General features: G+C 52.0%; 1 protein-coding gene across 2 annotated transcripts in view; it reads right to left on the bottom strand.

Annotated features, from left to right (window-relative positions):
* Positions 1–22,503, bottom strand: part of Pnpla1 (patatin-like phospholipase domain containing 1) — a 39,082-nt gene extending 16,579 nt beyond the window's left edge. The window contains exons 1-5 of one of the 2 annotated variants that reach the window (XM_013517129.1): positions 21,839–22,503; positions 3,664–3,896; positions 2,122–2,187; positions 1,333–1,542; positions 542–602 (exon numbers count right to left, since the gene is read on the bottom strand). In XM_013517129.1, coding sequence (XP_013372583.1) covers positions 542–602; positions 1,333–1,542; positions 2,122–2,187; positions 3,664–3,896; positions 21,839–22,043 — 775 coding nt within the window. In that variant the 5' untranslated portion in view covers positions 22,044–22,503. Of the gene's footprint in view, positions 1–541; positions 603–1,332; positions 1,543–2,121; positions 2,188–3,663; positions 3,897–21,833 lie in introns of both variants that reach the window. The other variant, XM_013517130.1, reaches the window with a different exon arrangement.
* Between the last annotated feature and the right edge of the window lie 1,142 nt (positions 22,504–23,645).

Raw genomic sequence — 23,645 nt, 5'->3', positions numbered from 1 at the left:
ACAGGGACCCTCTTTCCAAACCACCACAGGCCAAGGGGTTTTCTCCGATTGGTGATTAATATGTCACTCAAAATCTTGCACAAATACAAGCTACTCATGTGGATGAGCAATGTGGCTTTACGGGAAAGACAATAAAATGGGAACGAAAAGAGACAAAAATGAGATTCTTGGCAGAGATTTGAACTATGAATCTCTTAAGTATAGGTTGTTTTTTTTTTTTTTTTTTTTTTTTTTGTCTTTTTAAGACAGGGTCTCGCTATGCAGTTCAGGCTGGCCTCGAGCTCACTTTGTAGCCCAGGTTGGCCTCGAACTCGCAGAGATCCTCCTGCCTCAGCCTCCCGAGCGCTGGAATTACAGGTGTGTGCCACCATACCTGGTCTAAGTATAGGTTTTAAATCCATAAATATGGCCACCATTGAGCCCTCGTCCCCATTTCCAGCTCTCCGGGCCCCAAATATGAGGGACTGCTTGTCCTCAGCCTCCTACACCTGTCCTGGTTCCAATGTCCGACCCTCCTTCCCCCAAGCCCCGAGGTACTCACTCAGCCGCCTCAGGTAGGCAACGGCATCCTCGTAGCCCCGGTAGTAGTAATCCTGCAGGATCTGGGAGTACAGGCACCGGAAGACAATCAAGCTGGGGGGCAGAGAGCGACTGCCCCTTCCCACCCAGAGCCAGCTGCTTTTGCGCTGCTCTTGAACTTTATTGAATGGGCTTTTCAAAATGGACCTGTCCAGGGGCCCCTTGCTTGCTCTCCGCTGAGGACTGGGGAGCAATTCCTGATGGAGGTCCCAGTGACGCTGTGTTAGCACCTGACCAGGCCAATCACAGCTCATCCCATCCTCAGTCCCGTCTGGGTGCTCATGGGAGGACTAGAGAAGATGCAGTTGGGCCATGGGAAAGGCAGAATTTGGGGACTGGGTTCAAATCCCAGTACTACTGCTTATTGGCTGTGTGGCTGCTGCTTACAACCTCAGTTTCTTCATCTGTGAAATGGGTGCAATAGTAGTCTCTCCTCAGGGGATACCAGAGGACCACACCAGACACTGCCCACAAATCCTTTCTATAGGTTGGATTTGGACCTCGGGCCATGTTTTGCTGCCCTGTGTTGGTGCTCTGTCTGTCGGAGCAGCAGCAGTCCAGTAACATTCCCTTTTGCAGTACTGACATCGACCTGTTTTACAGGCAGGAAACTGAGGCTGGGAGAGCTCAGGGGACCTTTTCAAGCCCACATAGCCGGTCAGCAGCAAGGCCAGGTAGCGGGTCTAAGAGCAAGTGGTAGGGGTCACCGGAGGGGAGGAACTCGATCCCGCGGTCCCCCTCCCCGCCTCTCACCACCAGGTCCGGGGGGAACAGGGCGTGGGTCATGCGGGTGATGTTCTCCAGGGAGAACTGGAAGGAGTAGTTGAATATGCGGAAGTCGTGGAAGATGGCGGGGCAGTCCCGGGGGCAGATGTCCTGCTGCCCGCTGAAGGTGGAGATGGTGAGGGAGTCCGTCCAGAAGGAGCAGGGCTGCATGCTGGTGAAGCCCCCGTCGATGTACCTCTGGGGGTGAGAGCGAGGGTGCTCAGCTGTGGCCGGGGTCTCGCCCTGCTTCAGGGGCGGCGATGTCCTGGCTCCACAGCAGAGGCAGGTTGGAGGGACAGAACCTCTGCCGCTTCCCAGACCTCTGGGCCAGCACCCGCATTATTTTATGAGGCCCCCGAATGATTCATGAACACAAGAAAGATGACCTTGAAGGTCCCCGTTTGGGGTTCCAGATCCCCGCTTTCCAGAGCCATAGTCCACGCTCTGTCAGGCGTGGGGAAATCTTTTTTTGTTTTGTTTTTTCTGGTACCGGAGATCGAACTCACGACCTTGCGCTTGCTGAGCAGACGCTGTGCCACTGAGCTAAATCCCCAGCCCAGAGGTTGGAGCCCAGAGAGGCCCGCCCAGGGGGAGGCTGACGGGAAAGCCCCAGATGCCCCCTACATCAGGAATCCTGAGCAGAAAAACGCAAGGAACGTCCCAGCTCGGGATCCTCACTGCATCGAGACCACCCCTCTGCTCTCCCAGATGTGGCTCCCGGGGCCCCCGAGGTGTCCCCAGCTCCCAGCCCACCCCTCTAACGCCAGGGTCACTCACCACGCCTCGGTACGTCGGGGGGATGAAGCCGCAGTACACGGGGACAAAGCAGCTGCAATACAGCGCCTGGGGGCAACAGGATTTGGGGGTGGCCCTGGGTCCTGGGGGTGGGTGGGGGTCACTTGGCACCCTGCCCCCACCCCACCAACCCCGACGTCCTTCAACCAAGGTGAAGGCACCAGATTGGCAAACGGGGCCCCCGGTTCCCTCTCTAGCCCTGGCCTAGCGAGTCTGGGTGCTTGGTGAGCTACGCGGTTGATAGGGAGGGACCCGAAGTCCCAGCTTTAAAGGGAGATGTAGCCTCCGTATCTTTGGGATTCTCTGCAGATACCAACTTCCCACCCATCCGGGGGATTCCGTGGTCATTAATCCGTGTCTGTGAGATGGCCCCACTTGGGAGCAGCAGGAAGTCACAGGGCAGTGAGGTGACAGGGCCTTCGATGGAGGTGCGCATGGGCGCTGGGGCCCCAAGGCCAGGGGAGGGTAGGACGGGGCTGGGGCGGCGGGCGAGAGTGCCCAGCAGGAGCGGTGGAGTAGAAGGGCAGGAAGGAACCCCAGGCAGAGCGTGTATGGTGCAAAGGGGTTCTGGCTTCTATCTAAAACGCCCCCCTCCCATCCTCAAGTGTCTGGAAGGTGATCAATCACGGGGCGCTATACTGTCCAGGGCATTCATCCGCGCTTACGAGCCCGGCCTCTGAGAGTGCTGCGAGGAGGCGGGGCCTGGCTGGGGGCGGGTCCCGGGGGGCGTGGCCTGGAGAGGGGCTCCTCCCTCCCCCTCCCCCTCTGCTTCCCGTGCGCCACGCTGTGAGCATCTGCCCTCCGCCGGGCCCTTCTGCCCTGCCATCCCACCATGGAGCCTGCTGACCATGGGCTGAAACTTGAGCCAAAACAAACTTCTCTTCCTCTGTGGGTGACTTAAGACGAAAGGATCGGGCCCAGTGTGGGTGTGGGGAGTTGCACCTGCAGGAGAGCAGGGTGAGACAGGGCTGCCGGCCGTGGGAGGCGATGGGGAAATGCGGCGCTGGCCGTGAAGGAGCAGGGCGTGGAGAGGAGGGCCTGATGATCTGGGGGGTCTTGGGGGGTCCATGCCCCTTCAGCCCCCCGGCCCAGGACCAGGCCAGCGTGGGCTGTGAAGGCGGAGTAGCAAGGCCCACAGCTGGAGGGGCGGGAGGGTGGGATGGATGGGAACAGAGGCGCTTAACGAACCCCCTTGTGCTAAAAAAAAAAAAAAAAAAAGTACATCCCTGCGCTGGCTATGCAGCAACAGATTCGTGACTAAAATTGCTATGGGGAGCTTCGCGCGGGGCACAGCCGGCAGGGTGCAGATATCTCCGAGTGGTAACCAGCTCTGCGACGGCTTGATCATTCGGGGGGACCCTGGCACAAACTGGGAGCCATTCAGGAGGGGCCGCGTGCAGCCCGGGCTGGGAGGTCCTTAAAGGCGCCTGGGGACCCTGCGGCCACGCCCAGGCCTCTGAGGAGCTGCAGGCGGGACCAGGCGTGGAGAGAGGGGGTGCCCTCCCAACGCCCCGGGAGCCTTGCCTCGATGAGCTCCTCCTTGGACGTGAACTCGGACACCACCACGCTCTCGCCGTCCTCGAAGCGGGTGAGGCCCACGTGCAGCCTCCCCGTGGTGAACTTGTAGGCATCCTCGGGCAGCGTGCTGTATAGGAACTGGCGCATCATGCGCACCATTCTGCAGGACGGCGAGAAGGGCCCCAGGAAGTACTTCTTCACCTCGGCCAGGCCCAGGTTCAGCACGCGGAGGTACTCTTCTGCGGGGGGGAGCAGAGCGGGGCGGCGTCACCCTAAGGCCAGGGGCCAGGAGAGGTCCAGGGTGACTTTGCCGTCGCGTCTTGCGTGCGGAAGGTCTCAGGGAAGGACCTGCCGTCCTGCACCTGAGCAAAGCCAGGCCTGGAAGGAGGAAGTCACGGGCTCCCCAGGGTCACAGCTAGGCAGAGCTGGATCCCGGCGTCCTACTCCTGGGCTACGAGTCAGACAGACAGAAACCTTCATACTGACGGCAAAAGGAACCATTTCTCACCCCCAAATAGCTTTCTGCAGCTTCCTGTCCCACCTGGGTGTCTACTCCAGACTATATATTCTTTGGGGGTCTTGTGTGAGATTTCTATTAAAACGCGGATAGTGCAAGCCTGTAATTCTAGACCTTTGGGAGGCCGAGGCAGGAGGATCGAAAGCTCAAGCCCAGACTGGGCAGCTGTCTCAAAATAAAAAATAAAAAAGGGCTGGGGATATAGCTCAGTGCAAAGACCCTGGGTTCAATCCCCAGGACTGACATAAACAATAGAAAGACATTATCAAGTGACACTCCAGGAAACTTGTTCAGCGGCCAGGAGGCAGGTGAGCTGTGAGGAGGTGAACTGTGCCCTGATTTCGTTGCCTGTCCTTCCTGTGTGGCCCAAGGTACAGGCTGGGAGGGCGGAGCCGGGAGCTCCGCGGTGCCGTTTCCCTCCCCTCCCCCACCCAAGTCCCCAGAATCCTGCCGGGGGGTATGTGTGGGCGTAAGCTCAATACGAAAAGCAGCCTGCTAAATTCTCACGGCCGTGCTGTGCGGTCCGCATTTTGTCACGGTGCTTTCCCGGGGTCAGTCAGCAGACAGATTGAGATTTACGCGAAGGTGTGTGACCCGGGAACCCACACTGCTGCTACCACACTTAAACTGCCTCCTGCTGATCGCTGCTAATTCCTGCCTCCTGGGAAAAACAGAATGGAAATAGCTCTGAAAAGGATAGCTATGTTTTTTTATTAACTTAAAGAGAATTTTAAAAAACCCAAAACTAAAAACAAAACAACAAAACGATACAGCATTTCAAAACAAGATGATAGGAGATTGACAATGTTATTATATTGCATATTGTTATCTTCAAAGTAGTTGCTCAGATTACCAGATACGAGTATGCAAGATTGATCAAACAATTAAGCATTAACTGTTTCTTTCAATAAATCAATAGAAATTAGTAGTGCAATTATAGCATGGCTACCTTTTAAAAGCAAATATATATATATTTCTTGGTGCTGGGAATTGAACTGTCAGCTCCATGCATGCTAACTATGACTTTTTTTTTCCGGTACTGGGAATCGAACTCATGACCTCGAGCTTGCCAGGCAGGCACTGTGCTAGCCCCCAGATGACTTGGTTTTTTTTTTTTGAGACAGGGTCTCTATGCAGTTCAGGCTGGCCTTGAGCTCACTTTGTAGCCCAGGCTGGTTTCAAACTTGCAACAATCCTCCTGCCTCAGCCTCCCGAGTGCTGGGATTACAGGCATGCACCACCATGCCTGGCTTGCTAACTAGCTTGTAAGACTGAGCTACAGCCCCAGCCCTTAAACAAATATTTGATTGTGAAACATCCTATGTAGATGAACTTTCTTAAGAAAGCTTAGTGTCTTGTGGTAGTAATAGCTACTTGGGAGTCTGTGCAGTTGTGAGTTCTCTGTTTCTGGAGGTAAACAAGCAGAGATTGGACAAGTTCCATTGTCAGAGAGCTTATCAAAGGGATTCTTATATGGGCAGTAAGCACATAGTCCTTACAGTATGGCTCACGATATAAATGGTGTGATCAAAATATGCAGTGAATGTGTAAATTAAAAAAAAATTTATAAGCCAGGCATGGTGGTGCACACCTGTAATTCCAACCCTGGGGAGGCTGAGGCAGGAGGATTGTTGCAAGTTTGAGGCTAGCCTGGGCTACAAGGTGAGCTCAAGTCCAGCCTGAACTGCATAGCGAGACCCTGTCTCAAAAACAAAACAAAAATAAATAAATACATAAATTTATATAGTAAAATACATTCTCCCCTCAAACTACTGCCCCGTGATTCAAACACGCTTATCCCATCATTCTTTTTGTTGTTGTTGTTGTTGTTTTTCTGGTACGGGGAATCGAACTCATAACCTCATGCTTGCCAGGCAGGCACTGTGCTGCTGAGCTAAATCTCCAGCCCCTATCTCATCGTTCTTATGCCCCCCCTTTTTTATTCTTGCCGCTTTCTAAAGCAGTTCTAAAATCCTCTTTTGTGAATGTCTTTAAGAGTTATGATCAAAAATATTTTGCAGCTGACAAGTGCCGTCTCATGGAAAAGCAGGCTCGTAATAACATGACGCTGTGCCCTTGTCCACCTTATTCACTGGATGTGGCACCGTGTGACTCTGGCTCCCACCCGAAGTTACAGTGACCGAGACAGGGAAATGTTTGGAATCGATTTGGGACATCAAGGCAGCCAGCACGGAGCTGCGGAAGACACAAAAGAGAATGCCAGAGCTGCTTCAGAAAGTGGCCAGAACAGTGGGACAGGTGTATTTAAAGAGAGAGGGAGGATCTTGAGGAGATTAACAGCAATACATTTTGTACTGTGATACATTTTTAGAAAGTCAAACTTTCCTCATAATTTTCTGTCAGACCTCATATCCAGGAAGCTATCAACGTGTCTCGCTCTCTCTCCCATTCACAGAGCGGCCAGGGCGCAGAGAGGTTCAGCAGTTCACCCCAAATTACACCCAGCACTGAGGACAAACCAAACCCAGGAGTGCTTTGTTCCTTTTGTTGGGTGGTTCGCAGATTATAGCATCCGGGAAAACGGGCAAAATAGAATAACTGGGGACTGTTGTACAGATGTGGAAACTGAGGCAGAGGTCACACAGCCAGGCAGTGGTTTTTCTGACTCTCAATCCTGCCCTTGAGAAATTTCCCGATATTGGACTGAGCGGAGTGCAGGGAGGAAGAGGCTGAGGGAGCCTGGTTGCCATAGTGACAGCCTCCTCCAGGCTGCGTTCAGGATCAGACCTGCATCTGTGTGGCAGGTACCCACCTGCTCCAGGGAGCATCTCAGCTGTCACCCTGTTCAGGAGAGGGGCCCGGGAGAGGAGGCCCCGCGGTTTGAGGGAAGTCAGCTCTGCCCGGCAAGGGCCTGTACAGGCAGCACCTCACTCCAGGGAGAGCGGCAGCCAGCCCTGGAACAGCTTATGAAACAGCTGGGTCCTTGCATACTGCGGCGTTGGGTCACTGAGGTGTGACTTGTACAACCAGTTGGGACAGGGAGGGGAGCCAGAGTGGGGACTCACTCTTTTTAGAATTCTTAATGAGCACCCTAAAGCCTCAAAAAGGTCAACGACCTTCCCCTCAGGATTCGCTGGGGAGCCGGATCAATTTCTCCACCCCTGGGTCCCGCGGCAGGCACCGCCGGAACATCGGAAGGAAATCTGTCTTTGTCACACAAAGCACATATACTCTTTGTAGATAAAATGGTTTTTAAAAGAGAAGTGAAAAGGAAAGCCATGTTTGGAATTCCTCCTTCCAGAGGTTAACATTTGGTCTGACTTCTTAGATCACTATGTGTTTTATTTGTATTCTTACAGGGAATCATACTACCCACATTAACTGGACTTGCTTTTGGGCCTTGTTCAGGTCTATTGTGTCTTTCTTTGTCAAGAAAGTACGTATTCATAATGTAACTTTAAAAGAAGCATGAAAAGCTATTGTGAGGTTAGGTCATTATTTATTGAGAAGGTCCCCAGGAGGGTTTGCCTAAATTAGTTTATTTCTTTTCTTGTTGTTATTTGTTTGCTTGCTTTTCTAAGTCTTGCCTAGGACCTTAATTTCTTTCTTTAGGTTAGATTCCCCGGATTGGGAATGCTAGATTAAAGCTGTTTGATACTTTGTAGTGCTTACTTTCATTGGGACTTTAGTATTTTATGCATTTCCAGTCAACTCTCAGCTATTCAAGGGTGGGGGACAGGGGACTATGGAAATAGTGATGCATTTCCAATGTGCTCCTGTCTCCAGATGGTGCTCTCTGGACATTATCAAGGCTGCATCCAGAGTCATGTGGCCAGACTGGGCGGGATGGGCTGTCTGATTTCTCCCAATCTGGTCCTCGGTTTAAAATTTTTTCTTGTTGCTTACTGGAGCCATACACCAAAGGATGCTTCTATCTCTGCATCTTCTTGCTTCTGTGTAGAGTGTGTGTGTGTGTCTGTCTTTCTGTCTTCTCCCTCCCTCCCTCTCTCTCTCTCTCCCACCAGGAAACTCATGATTGACTGGTCCTGCCCCAGCCACAGAAGAGAGTCTCTGAGGCCAGGGCTTTGCTGTCCTCCTCTTCCTTTTCATACCCTGCCCTTCCAAGTCCCTTCCAAAACCTTCCCTGTAGGCCAGGCGCCCATCTAGCGCCATACTCCCTCAGCTCCCGGAGCCTCCCGTGACATTTAGTGAGTGTTCCGGGTTTGTTTGCAGAGCGAACAAAGGAAAATAAAAACCTAGGGGTAATGGAGTCGCCCGGGGGAAGGGCTACTTGACTTAATTACCCAGTAGCTTGCAAGCAAGATCGTCCCAGATGGATGGGTAGGCAAGAGAATTAGCTCTATTGATTTGTGAAGCTCACCGGGGGTGTATTGTGCCAAGAACTTCAGTTAAAAAAAAAAAAAAAAAAAAAAAAGGGAAATAAGACGCTAGGACTAGGAGATTTTGAAGAATACTTGAAGCCCTATCTCCAAACCGTTCAGGGGCGTTCCTTCTTTTCCATTGCTTGGGGAAACATCACCACAAATTATCTGGGTTATGCCCGGTCAGTTAAATAATTCTTCAACCGCAATTTTGCCAGCTGTGAAAATGGGACTCAGCAGGACTAAGTTTCTGAATTTTTAAATGACCTGCGCACAGTAAGTGCTTGATTCTGGTCGCGTGACCGCAAACGAGGCTTCTGGTGCTTCCCTCAGCCTTCCCATCTGAAGAGGTGCAACGATCCCTGGAGCGGGGTGGCGTGGAGAGGCGGCACCCCAGCTTTACAGTAGTATGGGTGTATTTGACAACATACCCCCTCCCTTGTCAACGCCGGGAAACCCTACAGGCTTAGTAGACGTGGGGGTGGGGGAGGAGGCTAGAAAAATCACTGGAGGAGAAAAAAGAGGCACTTTGTGTTTATCTTATTTATGTGTGTGACGACCACCCCTCCGCAGGAGCAGGGCGCTCTCTGTCTTGTTAATCCTTTTGTCCCTCGCAGTCAATACCGTGCCTGGGACACGGGAGGTTCTCGATACACATGACTGCGTGCGTGAGTCATGAATAAATAAATGAACTCCAGAAATCAAAGAGGGACACTGAGGCCCAGGGAGAGAAGAAGCTATTCAAAATGACCCAGAAGGTAAAAACAGAGGCCTTCTCTTCTTGCCTCCACATTACCTCCTGCTAAGTGAAAAAAAAAAAATCCTAGAAATACGGCCACTTGGAAGCTGATGATTTAAGCTGCTGGGATTCCGTTCCCAGGGCCCCCGAATTAGGTCTGCGGTGCAGGATGGGGATGGGACAAGGTGGAGGATGAGGCTGCGGGGCTGAGGTCTCTGCGGACTGGTAGCCTAGCAACAGCCTCCAGCTCGACCAATCACGGTGAGGCACCGCGCAGTCAGCCCCTGCCCTTAGCAACGCTCCCTGGGTGGGGGGGGGGAGGGGGAGCTGGGGTGCAGCGGCCCCTGGGGAGGCTGGGGGAGCACAGCGCCCCCAGGAAAGCCCCGCTAGCCTCCAGATCTCTGCACGGAGAACCTGAGAGTCCGCTGCTCCTACCTGGTCCCAAATTGCAGGCTGAATTCTTGGCTGTATTTCCCTGGGGGTAAATCTTGACTACCAGACTCCACAATGATAATAATTATTATTGTCTTAACAACCATAGTTTGCCTGAGCAGGCTTTCCCACCTCTAATCTGTTTGTCCTCACGATGACAGCTAGCCGCCGAGGGGCAGTGACCCTCATTTTGTCACCATTTTATTTCTCTACTTAGCACTGTAGGTGCACCGATGAAAAACAGTTTGACCTGGCCCATCCATAGAGACCCTTGGGGCAGCTGATATTCAGACAAGGAGGTTTTGTTCAAAATAAATCTAAAATGGAAATCTAGTAAATAAAACAACTAAACAGATGGCTTTCTGGGTTCAACAAATCAGGTGGGCTCCTAGACCCCGTCCCATCATGCTCTCTGCTGCCCTCAGAAGGAAGCCCCTCTAAGTACCTCCCAGAAACTGAAAATTCTAAGAGCCTTGGTCAAGAACTCTAGTCCAGATGATTTCTCATTCTGCAGGTGGGAAATCCTGCCTAGGATAAAGGTAAGGCTCAAGAAATATGGACACAGGGTGGATAGATGGGTGCATGGACCTTGGATGGACTGATGGATGGACATAGGATGGACACAGGATAGATAGATGGATGGATATAGAATAGGTGGATGGACATAGGATGGATGGACAGATTGATACAGTGTGGATAGATGGATGGACATAAGATGGGTAGATGGATGGACATAGGATGGATGGGTGGACAGGATGGGTAGACAAATGGACACAGGATAGATGGATGGACATAGGATGGACGGACACAGGATGAATAGATGGATGGGCATAAGATGGGTAGATGGATGGATATAGGATAGATGGCTGGATGGACATAGGATTAATAGACAAATTGACAGGATGGATAGATGAGGATATAGCTCAGTGGCATAAGCATCTGCCTGGCAAGCACCAGTCCCTGAGTTTGATTCTTGGTGTCAGGAAAAAAAAAGAAAATAGAAGCTGGACCTTGGATGGATAGATGGATGGACATAGGATGAATGGATGGATGGACACAGGATGGATATACCCAAGGTCACACAGTCCATGTTAACGGAAGCAGAACTTACTTTTTTTTTTCCCCCCGGTACCGGAAATCGAACTCACAACCTTGCGCTTGCCAGGCAGGCGCTGTGCTGCTGAGCTAAATCCCCAGCCGCCAGCAGAACTTAAATGTATGTGAAAACTCACATTTTCCTGCCCTGCTCTGAATGTATTATAAGCTTTGGCCAGAAGCAAAACAACTCTGACCTATTTAGTGCTCCCGACAAAGCAAAAGCCACACTTTTCTATGGGTAATAATCCCCCGCGCAGACCTTTCCCCTGAGTTTATTCAAGAATGGAGTTTGAAAGCTGATTGTCTTATAGCGTGTTGCCACGGGAACAGGAGCGCCTCCCTTAGTTCATCACCTGGGCTTCTAGCCAGGGTCCACAGATTTCTTCTCTGCCCCTGGGTACAGAGCCCAGGGCCACACCCCACCCCGTGCCTCTCCCTCAAAATCCAGGGAGAATCTCCCAGCATGCATTCCACCGGAGGTCTTGCTGATCACCCCAAGGGAAACAGAGAGGGAAGGCATCTAGAAAGGTTTTCCATTGAATGGTCTACTGCGTGGAAGTACAAAGGATTGTAAGGTTGTGTTGTTTGGGGGTATTTTGTGAGGGGGCAATATAATACAGGACACATATTTTATAAGGTTATTTATAATAGTCACCCAAAGAACGATACACAAAAGAGCGCAGGAAATCTGTCCACAAACTATAGACCAAGAATCCAGCCGAGGGCCTGGATCCCATAATAATGTCCTGCATGAGTCCAATTTAAGACCTAGAGCCCATAATAATGCCTCCCATGAATCCAACTGGAGGCCCAGAGCCCACGACAATGTCTCACGCAGGCCTGTTTCACGGATCTGTGCCGGGAAGGCCCCAAGGTCAGTGGTAGAATCTAGAAAGTCTGTGCCAGCGGGATGAAGGATCTGTGCTAGCAGGCTGAGGGATCTGCACTGGAGCCAGGAAGCAATGCGCAAAGGAAGAACCAGAGCTCCCCAGAAAGGTGCCACAGCCATCCTCAGCAACAGTGAGGTCCTGAGCCCCTCCAGTGGTGAAGACAGCTGAGTTCCCATCAGGGAAGCAAGCTTCTTCAGGAGACTGCGCAGCGCACCATCTTCCCCTCCGGAGCCAGGAAACGATGCTCAGAGCGAGGACCAGAGCTCCCCCAAAGTGAACCGAAGCTATTCTCAGTGACAACGAGGTCCCGAGCTCCTTGGAGGATGAAAACAGCCGAGTTCATCAGGAAAGCCAGCTTGACAAGATCCTCCAAAACAACCAACAGCTCCTTACAGCTTCTACCAGCTCCCAACAGCCTCCTATGCTGCCAGCAACAGTCCCCAGGTGGACCTCCCACACCCAGCACCACACTTACTCAGTTCAACTGGGGGTTATAAGTTGACCACTGGTTGTCAATCCACTACAAAGGTGAAGCTAACATGGTACAGGGAGGTACAACTACACAGGACATCCTTTTTGTACCATTTTATAACAAGTCCTTTGTATATTTGTCACGCCATTTGAAGTCATTGTCTTGATCAGTAAGTAAATAACTGCTTGGCCTGTGGACTTTAGGGAGAAAACTGTCGTGTAGCCTGAGAAGTGACTTCTGAAGTCATAATGAGGAAGGATGGAGACCTGAGAAATTGAGAGAAATCCCAGTGTTGGCTCTGTTGGGACAATGATTTAATCTCTCTGAATCCCTGATTCCTCATTTGTAAAATGATTATAAATACAGTATGTACTTAATAAGGTGGTTAGGGAATTAAAATAAATGATGTATGTAAAACACTTAGCATGGGACCTGGCACCTTCTAAGTGCTTGGTAATCTAAGTGTCTGGTAAAAAGCTATTATTAGCAGGATGGTAGGCTGTGAACCTGAAAGGAACACCTTTTCATATAAATACCTGCTTCCTCAGGCAGATAAATAACCCTGGGAATGGCTTTTACTGAAGATATCTTTTGTTAGTCTTTGTTTTATTTAGGAGACAGGCTCTCACTATGTAGCCCAGGCTGGCCTAGAACTCATGCTGATCCTCCTGCCTCAACCTCCTGAGTGTGGCTTACAGGTGTACACCACCACACTTCGCTTTCATGAAGACATTTTGATTCTGAAAGTTTACCCGACAACCAGGTTTGAAATCCAAGCGATGTTTGGGCACATGTACATGCACACAAGTACACACACATGCACATTCACACACATGCATGCACACATGCATACTACAACAGGAGCGAGTGGATGATCTCATCCATATCTTACAGGACAGTGAGAGACTTCTGGCTGTGGTAATACGGTGGGCTGAACTACAAGAAATCTCTCTAGCTTCTAGGACAACATTAACAACAAAATGCCCAAAATAAAATAAAGTAAAATATAAAACAAAAGGGTGCCTTAGGGTTGAAGGCACAAGAAGAATAAGGGAAGAAATGAGGAGGAAGCTGCAGGCCAGTGTGCTCCGTGAGACAGAAATGCAAGATCTCATGGTGGCGGGGACTGTCACAGACCTGAGCCCCGGCAGGGCCTGGATCCATCGTCTTAGGCTGGGGAGGGTGTGGAATTGAGACCTCTGCTGAACTGAAATGCCTGCAGGGATTCTGAGTTTAAAAAAAAGATCACAAAGTGTCCCCCCGAATGGAAGTCCCAATCCTGCGTTATATTTAGTCTTGGGCTTGAATTAACACAGTGTATAGAAGAATTAATATAAAAATTCATCCCAAGTTGGCATACTCCTGGGCTTCCCGGCCAGGGCCAACACAAAGTGCCCAGGGTACACAGGATTGCAGACGAGCTCACCACTAGGACATTAGATGCACTCCCTGGACCTAAGCTGGTGTCCAGTCATCTTTGTACATTTGTTTCAATGAGGTTAATGCATTAACAGGTTAATATCTCTAGGATATTCCTTAGTTAAGTTTGAAAAGTCATTACCTATGCTTTCGTATTTCCAGATCCTTTTCTTATGGATCAGTAATTACTTATTGATCCAGTAATTGAACATTCATCCATCAAGATGTATTTGGTGACTCATATTGTCCTGGCACTGTGCAAGGAATACATGTCCGAGTCTTCCTGTCCCTCACCCTAATATCTGAGGGGTGTGTTTCAACCCCAAGTTACAGATGAGAAAACAGAAGATGAGGGAGGTCGTTGGCCACCGGTCGGGGACCCATGGCTAGAACCCCAGCCCAGCCCTCTCCCTTCCGAGGAGCTGAGTTCACCCCCAAAGCAAAGGTCCTCAGAGCTGGCGGTCTCTTCCCAGTGCCAGCCCTAGGGGCTCCATGGGCCCACTGCCCGGAACACACCATGGCCAATGACAACACCTCGGCCCCCTTCAGCGGCAGGGCCCAGGGGTCTTTGGCTTCTGGGACGGCAGATGCTGCCCTGGAAGGCACTGGGCCCGGAGTGACGGGCAGCCCTCACACGGACAGCGTCCTCTACCCCCAGGGCGGGGGCTGCGCGGGGTCCTGCTGTGCCCCCATTACTTCTCTGGCTTTGCTGGGTCCTTTTGAAGCCTCTTTCTGGGAGAAAGACAAGCAGCTTCATGTCTGAGCTCCTGGGAATGACACCCACCAGCCTCTCCCTCTTGCCTTGACACACATGGCCCTCGCCTACCTCAAGCCCTTGGAGAAGCCTTCCCTGACCAGCCGCCACCTGCCACGCTCCCCTCCCCTGCCACGCTCCCCGGCTCCCAGGCTGCCTTCTCCTGTGAGCCACTTTCTGACATTTCCTACATGCTTAGCTCTCTGTGATTTGGTGTCACAGCAGGGCACCAGCTTCCCAAGGACAGACGTCCCACTGTTTATGGCAGAATCCCCGGGACCTGGAACAAATGGACGGATGAACAGTCTATTGTTTTCTTTTTCTTTTTTCTTTTTTGAGGCAGGGTCTTGCTCTGTAGTGCAGGCTGGCTTTGAACTCACTTTGTAGCCCAGGCTGTCTTCAAATTCGCATTGATCCTCCTGCCTCAGCCTCCCGAGTGCTGGATTTACAGGCATGCACCACCACGCCTGGTTGAACAGTCCATTTCATCGCTAACTTAGCCAGCACCTGGTCCTCAGCCTCTTTGCATCTTGGGCAGACTAGGCTCAAACAGGGGTGCTACAGAAGGAGTGTATCCCCCTAAAATCCACACATAGAGCCTTAGTTCCTCAGTGCGGGATCAGGAAGGTGGAAGCAAACTTAGCAGGTTAACGCCTTTCCTGAGGGAACCTTTGCGCTATCACAGGAGCTCAGCCGCCTCTTCCCTTTGCTTTTCCGCTTTGCACCACGAGCTGAGAAGGCGTGGACGGGGCAGTGAATGCTGGGCTAGGTGGACAGAGTCTGTCAGCAGATGAGACACCGAGGGAGGACCGATGCGATGGGGAAGGTGGGGCATGTCTCGGGAGCGGGGGTGTCTCCGCACAGGACACAGAAGGTCCCTCTAGGCAGGGGTAGCGGGTATACTGCCCAGGTCCTGCACAACTGGACCACCCCAGAGTCCTTCCCCGCCAAAAGACTGACTTGACCATTTCCAGAGTCAAGGTGTTGGCCCCAGGAAAGGGACAGTTTCTTCGGTGAGTGGCAGAGACTGCTAGTTGTCCCCAGTATCCACTCTCTCCTCCTTCCATAGTTTTCTGTTTGTTGGTTTGCAGAACCGGGAGCTGAACCCAGGCCCTTTGTCCTGCGCTACATCCCCACCTCCTTTTATTCCTTAATTTGGACAGGGTCTTGCTAAATCACTAGGTTACCCAGACTGGGGTCAAATTTGTGATCTTCCTGCCTCAGCCTCGCAGATTATAGGTGTGTAACCTGTAATCCACACCACAGCCGGCTCTTCCTCAATTTTTGAGCCTCTCATTTTTAGCTGGCCATGTAGCCTCCCAAAATTAATTCTGCATTCCCCAGCCTCCTTTGCAGTCAGGTGAGGCCGTGGAATGTGGGCTGCTGGGATGTGTGTCAACTCTAAGTCCCACATGTGGACCTTTTTCCCTTCCTGACCAGCTGAACTGATGGCAATTAGGGCAGACTCCGGAGGAGGTGGCATGTGAGGTATCTGTGAGGATGGGGAGGAGGAGCCTGGGGGTGAGGGGACGGCTTCCGTGGGAGAGGAGACAGCTTGGGCCATGGCACGGAGATGGGACACCTTGGCTGGCACTGCTGGGAAGGCCTGGTGAGAGATACTGGAAGGCACTGTCTTTCAGAGGACGGAACAGTGTCACCCTGTCAGCTCAGCACTGTCCCTCCCCGAGCAGGCGGGGGGTGGACACTGCATGGGCCCTGCCTGCCTAGCTCCTCTCTGCGCTGCATGCACACCACTCTCCCTGCTGCCTGGGCTGCTCCAGAGCCACATCCTCACCTGCAGAGACCAGTGCTTGCAGATGCCCCGCAGAAGCAGAGCTAAGCACAGTGCCTGTGTGACTTCCAAGGGAGGGTTACCTTATTTCAAAATAAATTGTAGTAAACCTCTCACAACCGCTAGGCAGCGCCGAGCGGACACAGATGAGACCCTGTTAGTCAGTGCTAATAAATGCTGCAGTTAGATGATGAGGTCTTGGGGACCCGTTATATTATTCTGTCAATAAAAAATTTTAAATGGACATAAACGTTCCCAGAAGCATTATTCATAAAAGCCCAAAGCGACAACAACTCAAAATATCCATCATCTAATGGATGAATAAAGAAATGTGGTATATCCATTCAATGGAATATTAGTTGGCCATGCAAAGGAATGGTGTGCTAACCGATGACTTGACTTGGTAAACCTTGAGACTATAATGATAAGGGAAAGAAATCAGATGCAGAAGACCACATATTGTATGACTTTGTTTATGTTAAATGTCCAGAATAGGTAATCTAAAGAGACAGAGAATTTAGTCATAGCTGCTAGGGACAAGGGGAGTGGAAGAACTGAGAGGTGTGATGATTAAAGTTTTTGTTTTTAGGATAATTAAGATGTTCTAACACTGTGCTCATGGTTTCACAGCTCTGCGAATATACTGAACGCCAGCAAATAGTATACCTTAGATGGGTAAATTGTGCGGTATAAGAATTCTTTGGTAATACAGTCTTGTTACAGTTTCATTTCTAAGAGGAGGAGAGAAAGGAGAACACCCACGAGGGGCCCTGGGCCATGCGCCCCCAAGGGGCTCTGGGAAAGCGGGTGGCTGGGCTCAGGGCAGGGGGAGGCCGGCCCCTCCTCTAGGACAGTCTGGCTCCTTCCAGCCCAGCCAGGGAGCTCGAGAAACAAATCCTGTCCAAAGCTGCTGCGGCGAAGCTGTTTTTGTTTTGTTTTGTTTTTTTTGTTTTTCTCCGGTACCGGGAACCGAACTCACGACCTTGCGCTTGCCAGGCAGGCGCTTTTGCCACTGAGCTAAATCCCCAGCCCCCGAAGCTGTTTTTGTCTACCCTGAAAAACCCCACGGCCCGCTCATGGTGAGCAGCGGCGTGCTGCTTGTCCAGCATGTGCCGGGCATCTCATGCATCTGCCTGAAACGCTAGGCCCGGTCATCTCTGCTGCCCGCTCGGACGTGAGGAGCTGATGCCCCGCAGGGGTCCAAATCACACTGGGTCACCGATCTGACTGCTCAAGGGGATCACTGGGAGCTTTGATAAACACCTGGCACTGGCCCCCCAAATCCCAGCTTAGTTAGTGCGGGGAGGGTCTGGGATGGGAGTTGTACAATCTTCTCGGTGACCTTAGGGCCAGCCAAGGTTAGGGGCCATTGACGAGTGGGTCCTAAAGGACACTTTCTTTTCTTTTTTGCAGTACCGGGAATTGAACCCAGGGCCTTCACCCCGGGCTACACCCTGCCCTTTTTATTTTGAGATACTAAGTCTCTAAGTTGCCTGGGCTGGGCTCAAACATGAGTCCTCCTGCTTCAGCCTCCCAGAGTGCTAGGGTTGCAGGCGTGCGCCTTCACACCTGGCTCTGATGGACACTTTTGAACAATGGGAAGAGAATATCACACTTCTAGTGCAGAAGATGGCAAGCATTCTGTTGGGCAGTGTTTCTTCTAGATTTGTGCTGGTGCCAGGTCACAATATAAATAACCTTCTGCAGGTTTCAGCCCTTCGTTCTGGAGGCGCCAGGGTCACAGTGAGCCTCCGCTGGGTGGTTCTTCCTGTCACCATGCTGCCCTCTTTTTAGACGCCTCGGCTCCTACCCAACCTGTCTCAGCCTGTCCAGCTCCCCCTCAGCCTCAAGCGCTAGCTCAGCTGCCACCTCCAAGAGGCCCTCCGTGATTGCAGGCGTTGCCTCCGCCTGTGCCTTTTGATTTTCTAACGCCCAAGAGGCGCTCTCTTACATTAGCATATTTGGGGAACACCTGCAAGTTCCCGTAAACAGGAGGCCCCCGCAGGGCAAGAGCAATTTCCCGAGGTATCCTACCTCTGGTCTTCTGCAGGGCCCGGGGCGTGCTCAGCAACCCTGGGAAAAGAAGGAAAGGATGGAAGAGGGAAGGGATGGAAGGAGGGAGCTCCCATGACCCTGGCACCTGGGGATGAAGAGTTTCATTTAAAAAAAAGAGACAAGCTTCTGGTTATAGGCAGTCATGTGGTTATTTATGCACACAACCTGGGGTGATCGAGCAGCCGCCTTAAAACAGGGCCACGCAAAACAAGTTGCAAATTTGGATCGAAATGCGAAGACCACCCACTTTCCTTTGCATCAGAGGTCATCTGTGAGATTTGTAAAGGCCGAAGGAAAAAGAACCCTCTCCTCACAGCAAGCCAAGCTCGGAGGCCCTCGGAAGTAAAGCCAATAGGAGACGTGCAAAATCTTTATCGGAGGACAAAAGACCAGAATACACATATAGAGAGAGGCTGTGTCTCTAAATGCGAAGCTGTCATTTCAGTCCAAGTCCCAGCAGAGGTTTTCATGTTAGGGGTAGGGACGAGAATATGTTATACTAGAAAGGGAGAGGAACGCTCGCTGCGTGAGCTGTGCTCCTCATCACAAGGCTGTCATGGTTAAACAGTGCAGCTTGGTGCAGAACTAGACAACTCAGCCCACGGAAAGACGAGAGACCCCAGGGTGAGGCTCCTGGGCCCCAGAGCTTGGATACAGTATCGGTGGCACGTTTGAGGGCCATGCCCTGTTAGGCGGTACATGGAAAAATGATTAGGAAATTGGGTGTCAGCCAGGCATGGTGGTGCACACCTGCAATCCCAGCACTCTGGGAGGCTGAGACAGGAGGATGGAAAGTTTCAGCCCAGTGGGGGCAATTTAGTGAGACCCTGTTTCAAAACAAAAAAATAAAAAGAACTAAGATGTTGCTCAGTGTGAAGGCTTTGGGTTCAATTCCCAGTACTGCAAAATATAGATAGAGAATAGATAGATGATGGATTGATAGATGGAGAGTAGACGTATAGGTAGAGGATAGGTGATAGATAGATGGTAGATAGGTAGACAAATATACGGATAGATAGATGATAGATAATAGGTAGATGTAGACGTAGGTAGATAATGGGTAAATTGGATCTCTGTCTCTAATTACCAGCCTAATAAATGCTAGCCAGCTGACCTAAATATGAAAGAACAACTTGAAAAAAATCTGAAAGGCAAAGTAGAAAACACCATTGTTACAAAGATTTAAAAACACAAACTGTAAAAGACGGATACATGTGGCTACATGAACTTTCAATTTTTCAGAATGAAAAGAACCAGCAGAAACAAAATAAAGAGGTAAACCGTGGAGTTGGGGGAGATAGAAGCAATATCTGTAACTGACAGTGATCTGTGTACAGCATATATAAAGAACATCTAGAAGTTAAACAGGATGACAGCAGAAAAAACAGGCGGAGGTCAAGCAGGCAAGCGAGGGGAGGAAGCAGAAACAGATGATAAACACAATGCTTTGCCCCGCTGGTAAGTGGGACGCGCAGATTAAACGGCAAAATCGATGAAGTAGAAAGGATTTCACAGTCACTAGACTGAACTACAGCTTTCAAGTTTGCCAGCACCCAGGGCTGATGACATCGAGAAGAAATCAGAACTCACACGGGCTGCCGAGGTTAAAAGGGCTCAAGCATTTTGGAGGGAGACTTGGCAAAGTTAACGTGGCAAATGTACTGGGGTCTGCATGCAGAACCCTGGTGTTCCCGTCCCCTGAGCGACAAACCAAACTGCGGCGCAGCCTTGGTGGGACATGCGGGAGTGAACACATTGAGCAGACCCCATACTGGCTTTTGTACTGTTCGGTTCTGTTCACTTTTATTGAAACAGGATCTCCCTGTGTAGCCCAGGCTGGCCTCAAACTCGTGGCGCGATCCTCCTGCCTCAGCCTCCTGAGTGCTGGGATTACAGGATTATGTCACTACCATGTGTGGCCTGGTTTTTGTTCTGCTGCTAACTGAAGCTAGAGCTCTACACAAGTCACTTTTCCTTCAGTTTAGAATGCTGTCCCTAAATATCCTTGGGCCTCTTCCTCCCCACGCAGTCCGTGTGCAGATTCTAGATGCTCAGAGGGGAGGCATCTGATTCAGACCTCGCAAACCTTCCCCTTAGTCTGCGTTGTCAAGGAATAGTGTGGTTAACGCAAAGGAGGGTAGACTTTCACCAGATTGGATTCCAATCTGAGCAGTACGCAGGGCTGTTGTGGGACCTTGGGTGAGTTACATAGGTGTCCTGTGACTCAGTTTTCTCCTCTGTACAGTGGGGATAATGACAGTTTTTCTCCTCAGAGCATTGGGGTTTTTTTGGTACTGGGAGTCGAATTCATGACCTTGTGCTTGCCAAGCGGGCGCTTGTGCCGCTGGGCTATATCCCTGGCCAGAGCATTGTTTGAAGGACTAAATGAGTTCATGTGCAAAGACAGATCGGGGCCTGCTGTAAAGGAGGTGCTGGCCACTGGTAAATTAATGGCAGCGAAGGCAACAGAGCCGGACTGAGGACATAGGACCAGTGCAGAGACCCAGGCCTCCCACCTACCCTGAACTGCCGCCATAATCACAGGCAGTGCAGCCTGGTCCTCGGTCCCACAAACGGTGTCTTTCTCACAGTTCTATTTCTTTCTTCTGTGGCTCATGCCGTCACGGCCTGGCCAAGTCAGTGCTGGGCACAACGTATCCAACTAAATGGACTGAATTCATTCCGAAAAGTCTTTAAATGCTAGAGAGTGAAGACACCGTTGACTCACCCAGACAATGTATTTTAAGAATTTGATCTATATAACCAGGCCCAGCGGTTCACATCTATAATCCCAGCATATTGGGAGGCTGAGGCAGGAGGAGCAGGAGGGTCACATTCAAACCCACCCAGGCAATTTATCGACTTAGAGAGACCCTGTCTCAAAATCAAAGGGCAGGGAGTGCTGGGGATAGAGCTCAGTGCCTGAGTTCAATCTTCAGTACCAGGGCAGAGGGAGGGGTGGGGAGACCTCCAGAGCTTGGTGTGGTGGCGCACACCTGTAATTCTGGCTTTCTGGAGGCTGAGGCAGGAAGATCACTATAAGTTCAAGGTCAGTCTGGACTACACAGCAAGACCTTGTCTCAAACAAACAAAGAAACCAAAACAAAACAAAAGAAGATTCTACCCAGGGTCAAAGCCCCGGCACGCAGGCGCCCTGTTGGGCTGGGATAAGGTTCGCGTCACCAATTCCTCACACAGGGCAGCCGGCCCTCACGCATCTCCTTGACGCTGCCATGGTGGCGTACCCCAAACCTAGCCACCCACTTCTCCTCAGCCCTCCTTTCTCCCTCTCTGGCCCCCTCCCGCCATGCCTCCAGACGCGGCTGTCATCTTTCCAGCCACCTGGACCGGGTGAAATGTCCATGCTCGCCCCGCTGACCCGGATTTCACTGCTGCTCCTCCTGAGTGTGTTTGCATTTTAAAGGAGGCCACGCGGAGCTGCCCTTAACCCTGAGCGTGACTGTGGCCCACGTCACTTTATGGAGTCTTCCTTTCACTCCCCCAGTCCGGGCCGCGGCTCACACCCAGGGCACAGAGGGAGAGGGTGATGTGGCTGCCCCAGCGCCTGGGGCCCACCCCGTCCTTCCCAGCCTCCCCGGCCCGGCCCTGTCCCCAGACACACCCGCAAGATTCCTCAGGCTCCGCGTGGCGGAAGCCGCCCGTACCTTACCCATCTCGATCCCACAGATGACCAGGGCTGCGATCACCGCCCCTGCCGAGGTCCCCGCGAAGCGGTGGGCCGTGTCCAGCATGCGGGGGGCCAGGTCTCGCAGGGCGTCCACCGCCCCGGCCTGGTAGTAGGACAGGAATCCGCTGCCCGAGAAGGAAATGGAATGGGGGGTGTCCGGGTCGCCCTTGAACACCTGCTCCTCCATCTCCTCTGCCTCTGGCCTCTCACGGGGAGGAGGATCCGCCCTTCAGCGCCGGCCGGCTCGGCTGGGCCTGCCAGTCCCTGTGGGAACACGATCTGGCTTCGTGGCCAGCCCGGAGCTGGAATGTGGCCGTCTCTACCCAGTCAGCTGGGGCACCCACGGCTGGCTCCGTCAGCGCCTGGGCCTGTCAAGCTCCGCCAGGAAGCAGCCTCAAAGGTTGCCGAGCAGCGCTGTGCCTGGGAAGAGTGCAGAACGCCAACACCCCCAGGGGCGCGGGCCTGCAGAGTCCCTGCTGCTTACGGTGAGGCTGGGACTCCTCAGCCCTCCGCCTGTGCGGGGCACACCCGGGCGCACTCACAGCTGCCTGCAATGGGGCATGCCCACAGAGGCGGGCACTGCTCGGCCCAGCTCAACAGGCCCCACGCATCCAGTTGCAAAACCTCTGCCCTTGGCTCTGCGTGCTCCGCCCTCCCGGGCATGCTGCTGCCGCTGCGTGCAGCAGTTAGTTATAGGCCACCTCCCCTAGGGCTGCGTCCCCTCCCCAGGAGGCTGGGCTGCTGTGGCTCCCGCTTTCAAAGGGGACACACAACTCCCACGGCCCTCCCACCCGGCACCCCTCCGGGCCATGGGGTGCTCGTGATGTGTTCCAAACCATTTTTATTGGTTCTGACACAGGCGCTCCTCTGTTGATTGCTTGTTTATCCTCGCCTTAGGATTGACGGATGGACAAAGCTGTAAAGAGAAGTTTGGCCTCAGGGCCCACCTGCCACACCTTTTTACCCCTCACGCCCCTGCGCCTTTCTCTGTCCCCCATTCTGTGTCCCCTCACCAACCTCCAAACCCTCCTGCAGCTCAGGAAGAACTCGGCCTGAAACCTAGATCCTTCCAAGTGTCTGGGACTTCAGAGTGTCCGCTCTTCTTCCCGCTGTGGAATGAGAAACTTGAGGGGCTGATATTTAGCCCCACAGGGAAACAGCTTGGCCGTCAACAACCCTGGGGTCGGGGCAGCGTTTCTGTAGACGCTTTGGCGGGCAGAGGGCACATGGGGCCTGGGTTAGTCCCAGAGGCTGCTCCCCATCTCCCGTGCAGGAGGGACCCTTCATGGTCCCCAAAACTTCATAACGAGGCACTGGTGGTCACATCCACATCTCCCCGTGTCTGCCCTCCAGAGAGCACAGAGGGCAGTGATATGGCGAGCTCATCAAGAAAAGCACTCACAAGAAAACCAAAGGGACAGGAACGAACAAAGCTTTCTTGAGCCGGCTGATGGACAGTCTCTAACCAGGAACCGGAGAAGATATCCACACTGATCTGGGTCCCACCTTTAGTTTAAGTACATTTTAGGTTTCTATAGTAACCATTACCTCATTTTTGGGAATCTTACAGAATGTCACACAATTACCACAAAGTTTGCTTTTCCAGCAGGTCAGACAGCCAAATTCCAAATGACCACCGCAGTGCAAATTTTAGCCCACTTCCCAATGTGTCCTGTTTGTTCTGTTCCCGTTTTATGACTCTGCTCTGCTCCGAGTTGATAACTAACCGAGGTGACTATGGTGAACTATAGTTTAAGTGAACTTTAAGTGACTTCTCTTAATATGGAGT

The sequence above is a fragment of the Chinchilla lanigera genome, unplaced genomic scaffold (assembly GCF_000276665.1).
Source record: "Chinchilla lanigera isolate Chin_1 unplaced genomic scaffold, ChiLan1.0 scaffold00036, whole genome shotgun sequence".
Taxonomy (NCBI): domain Eukaryota; kingdom Metazoa; phylum Chordata; class Mammalia; order Rodentia; family Chinchillidae; genus Chinchilla; species Chinchilla lanigera.
This window is presented reverse-complemented; position numbering and strand designations above follow the sequence as displayed.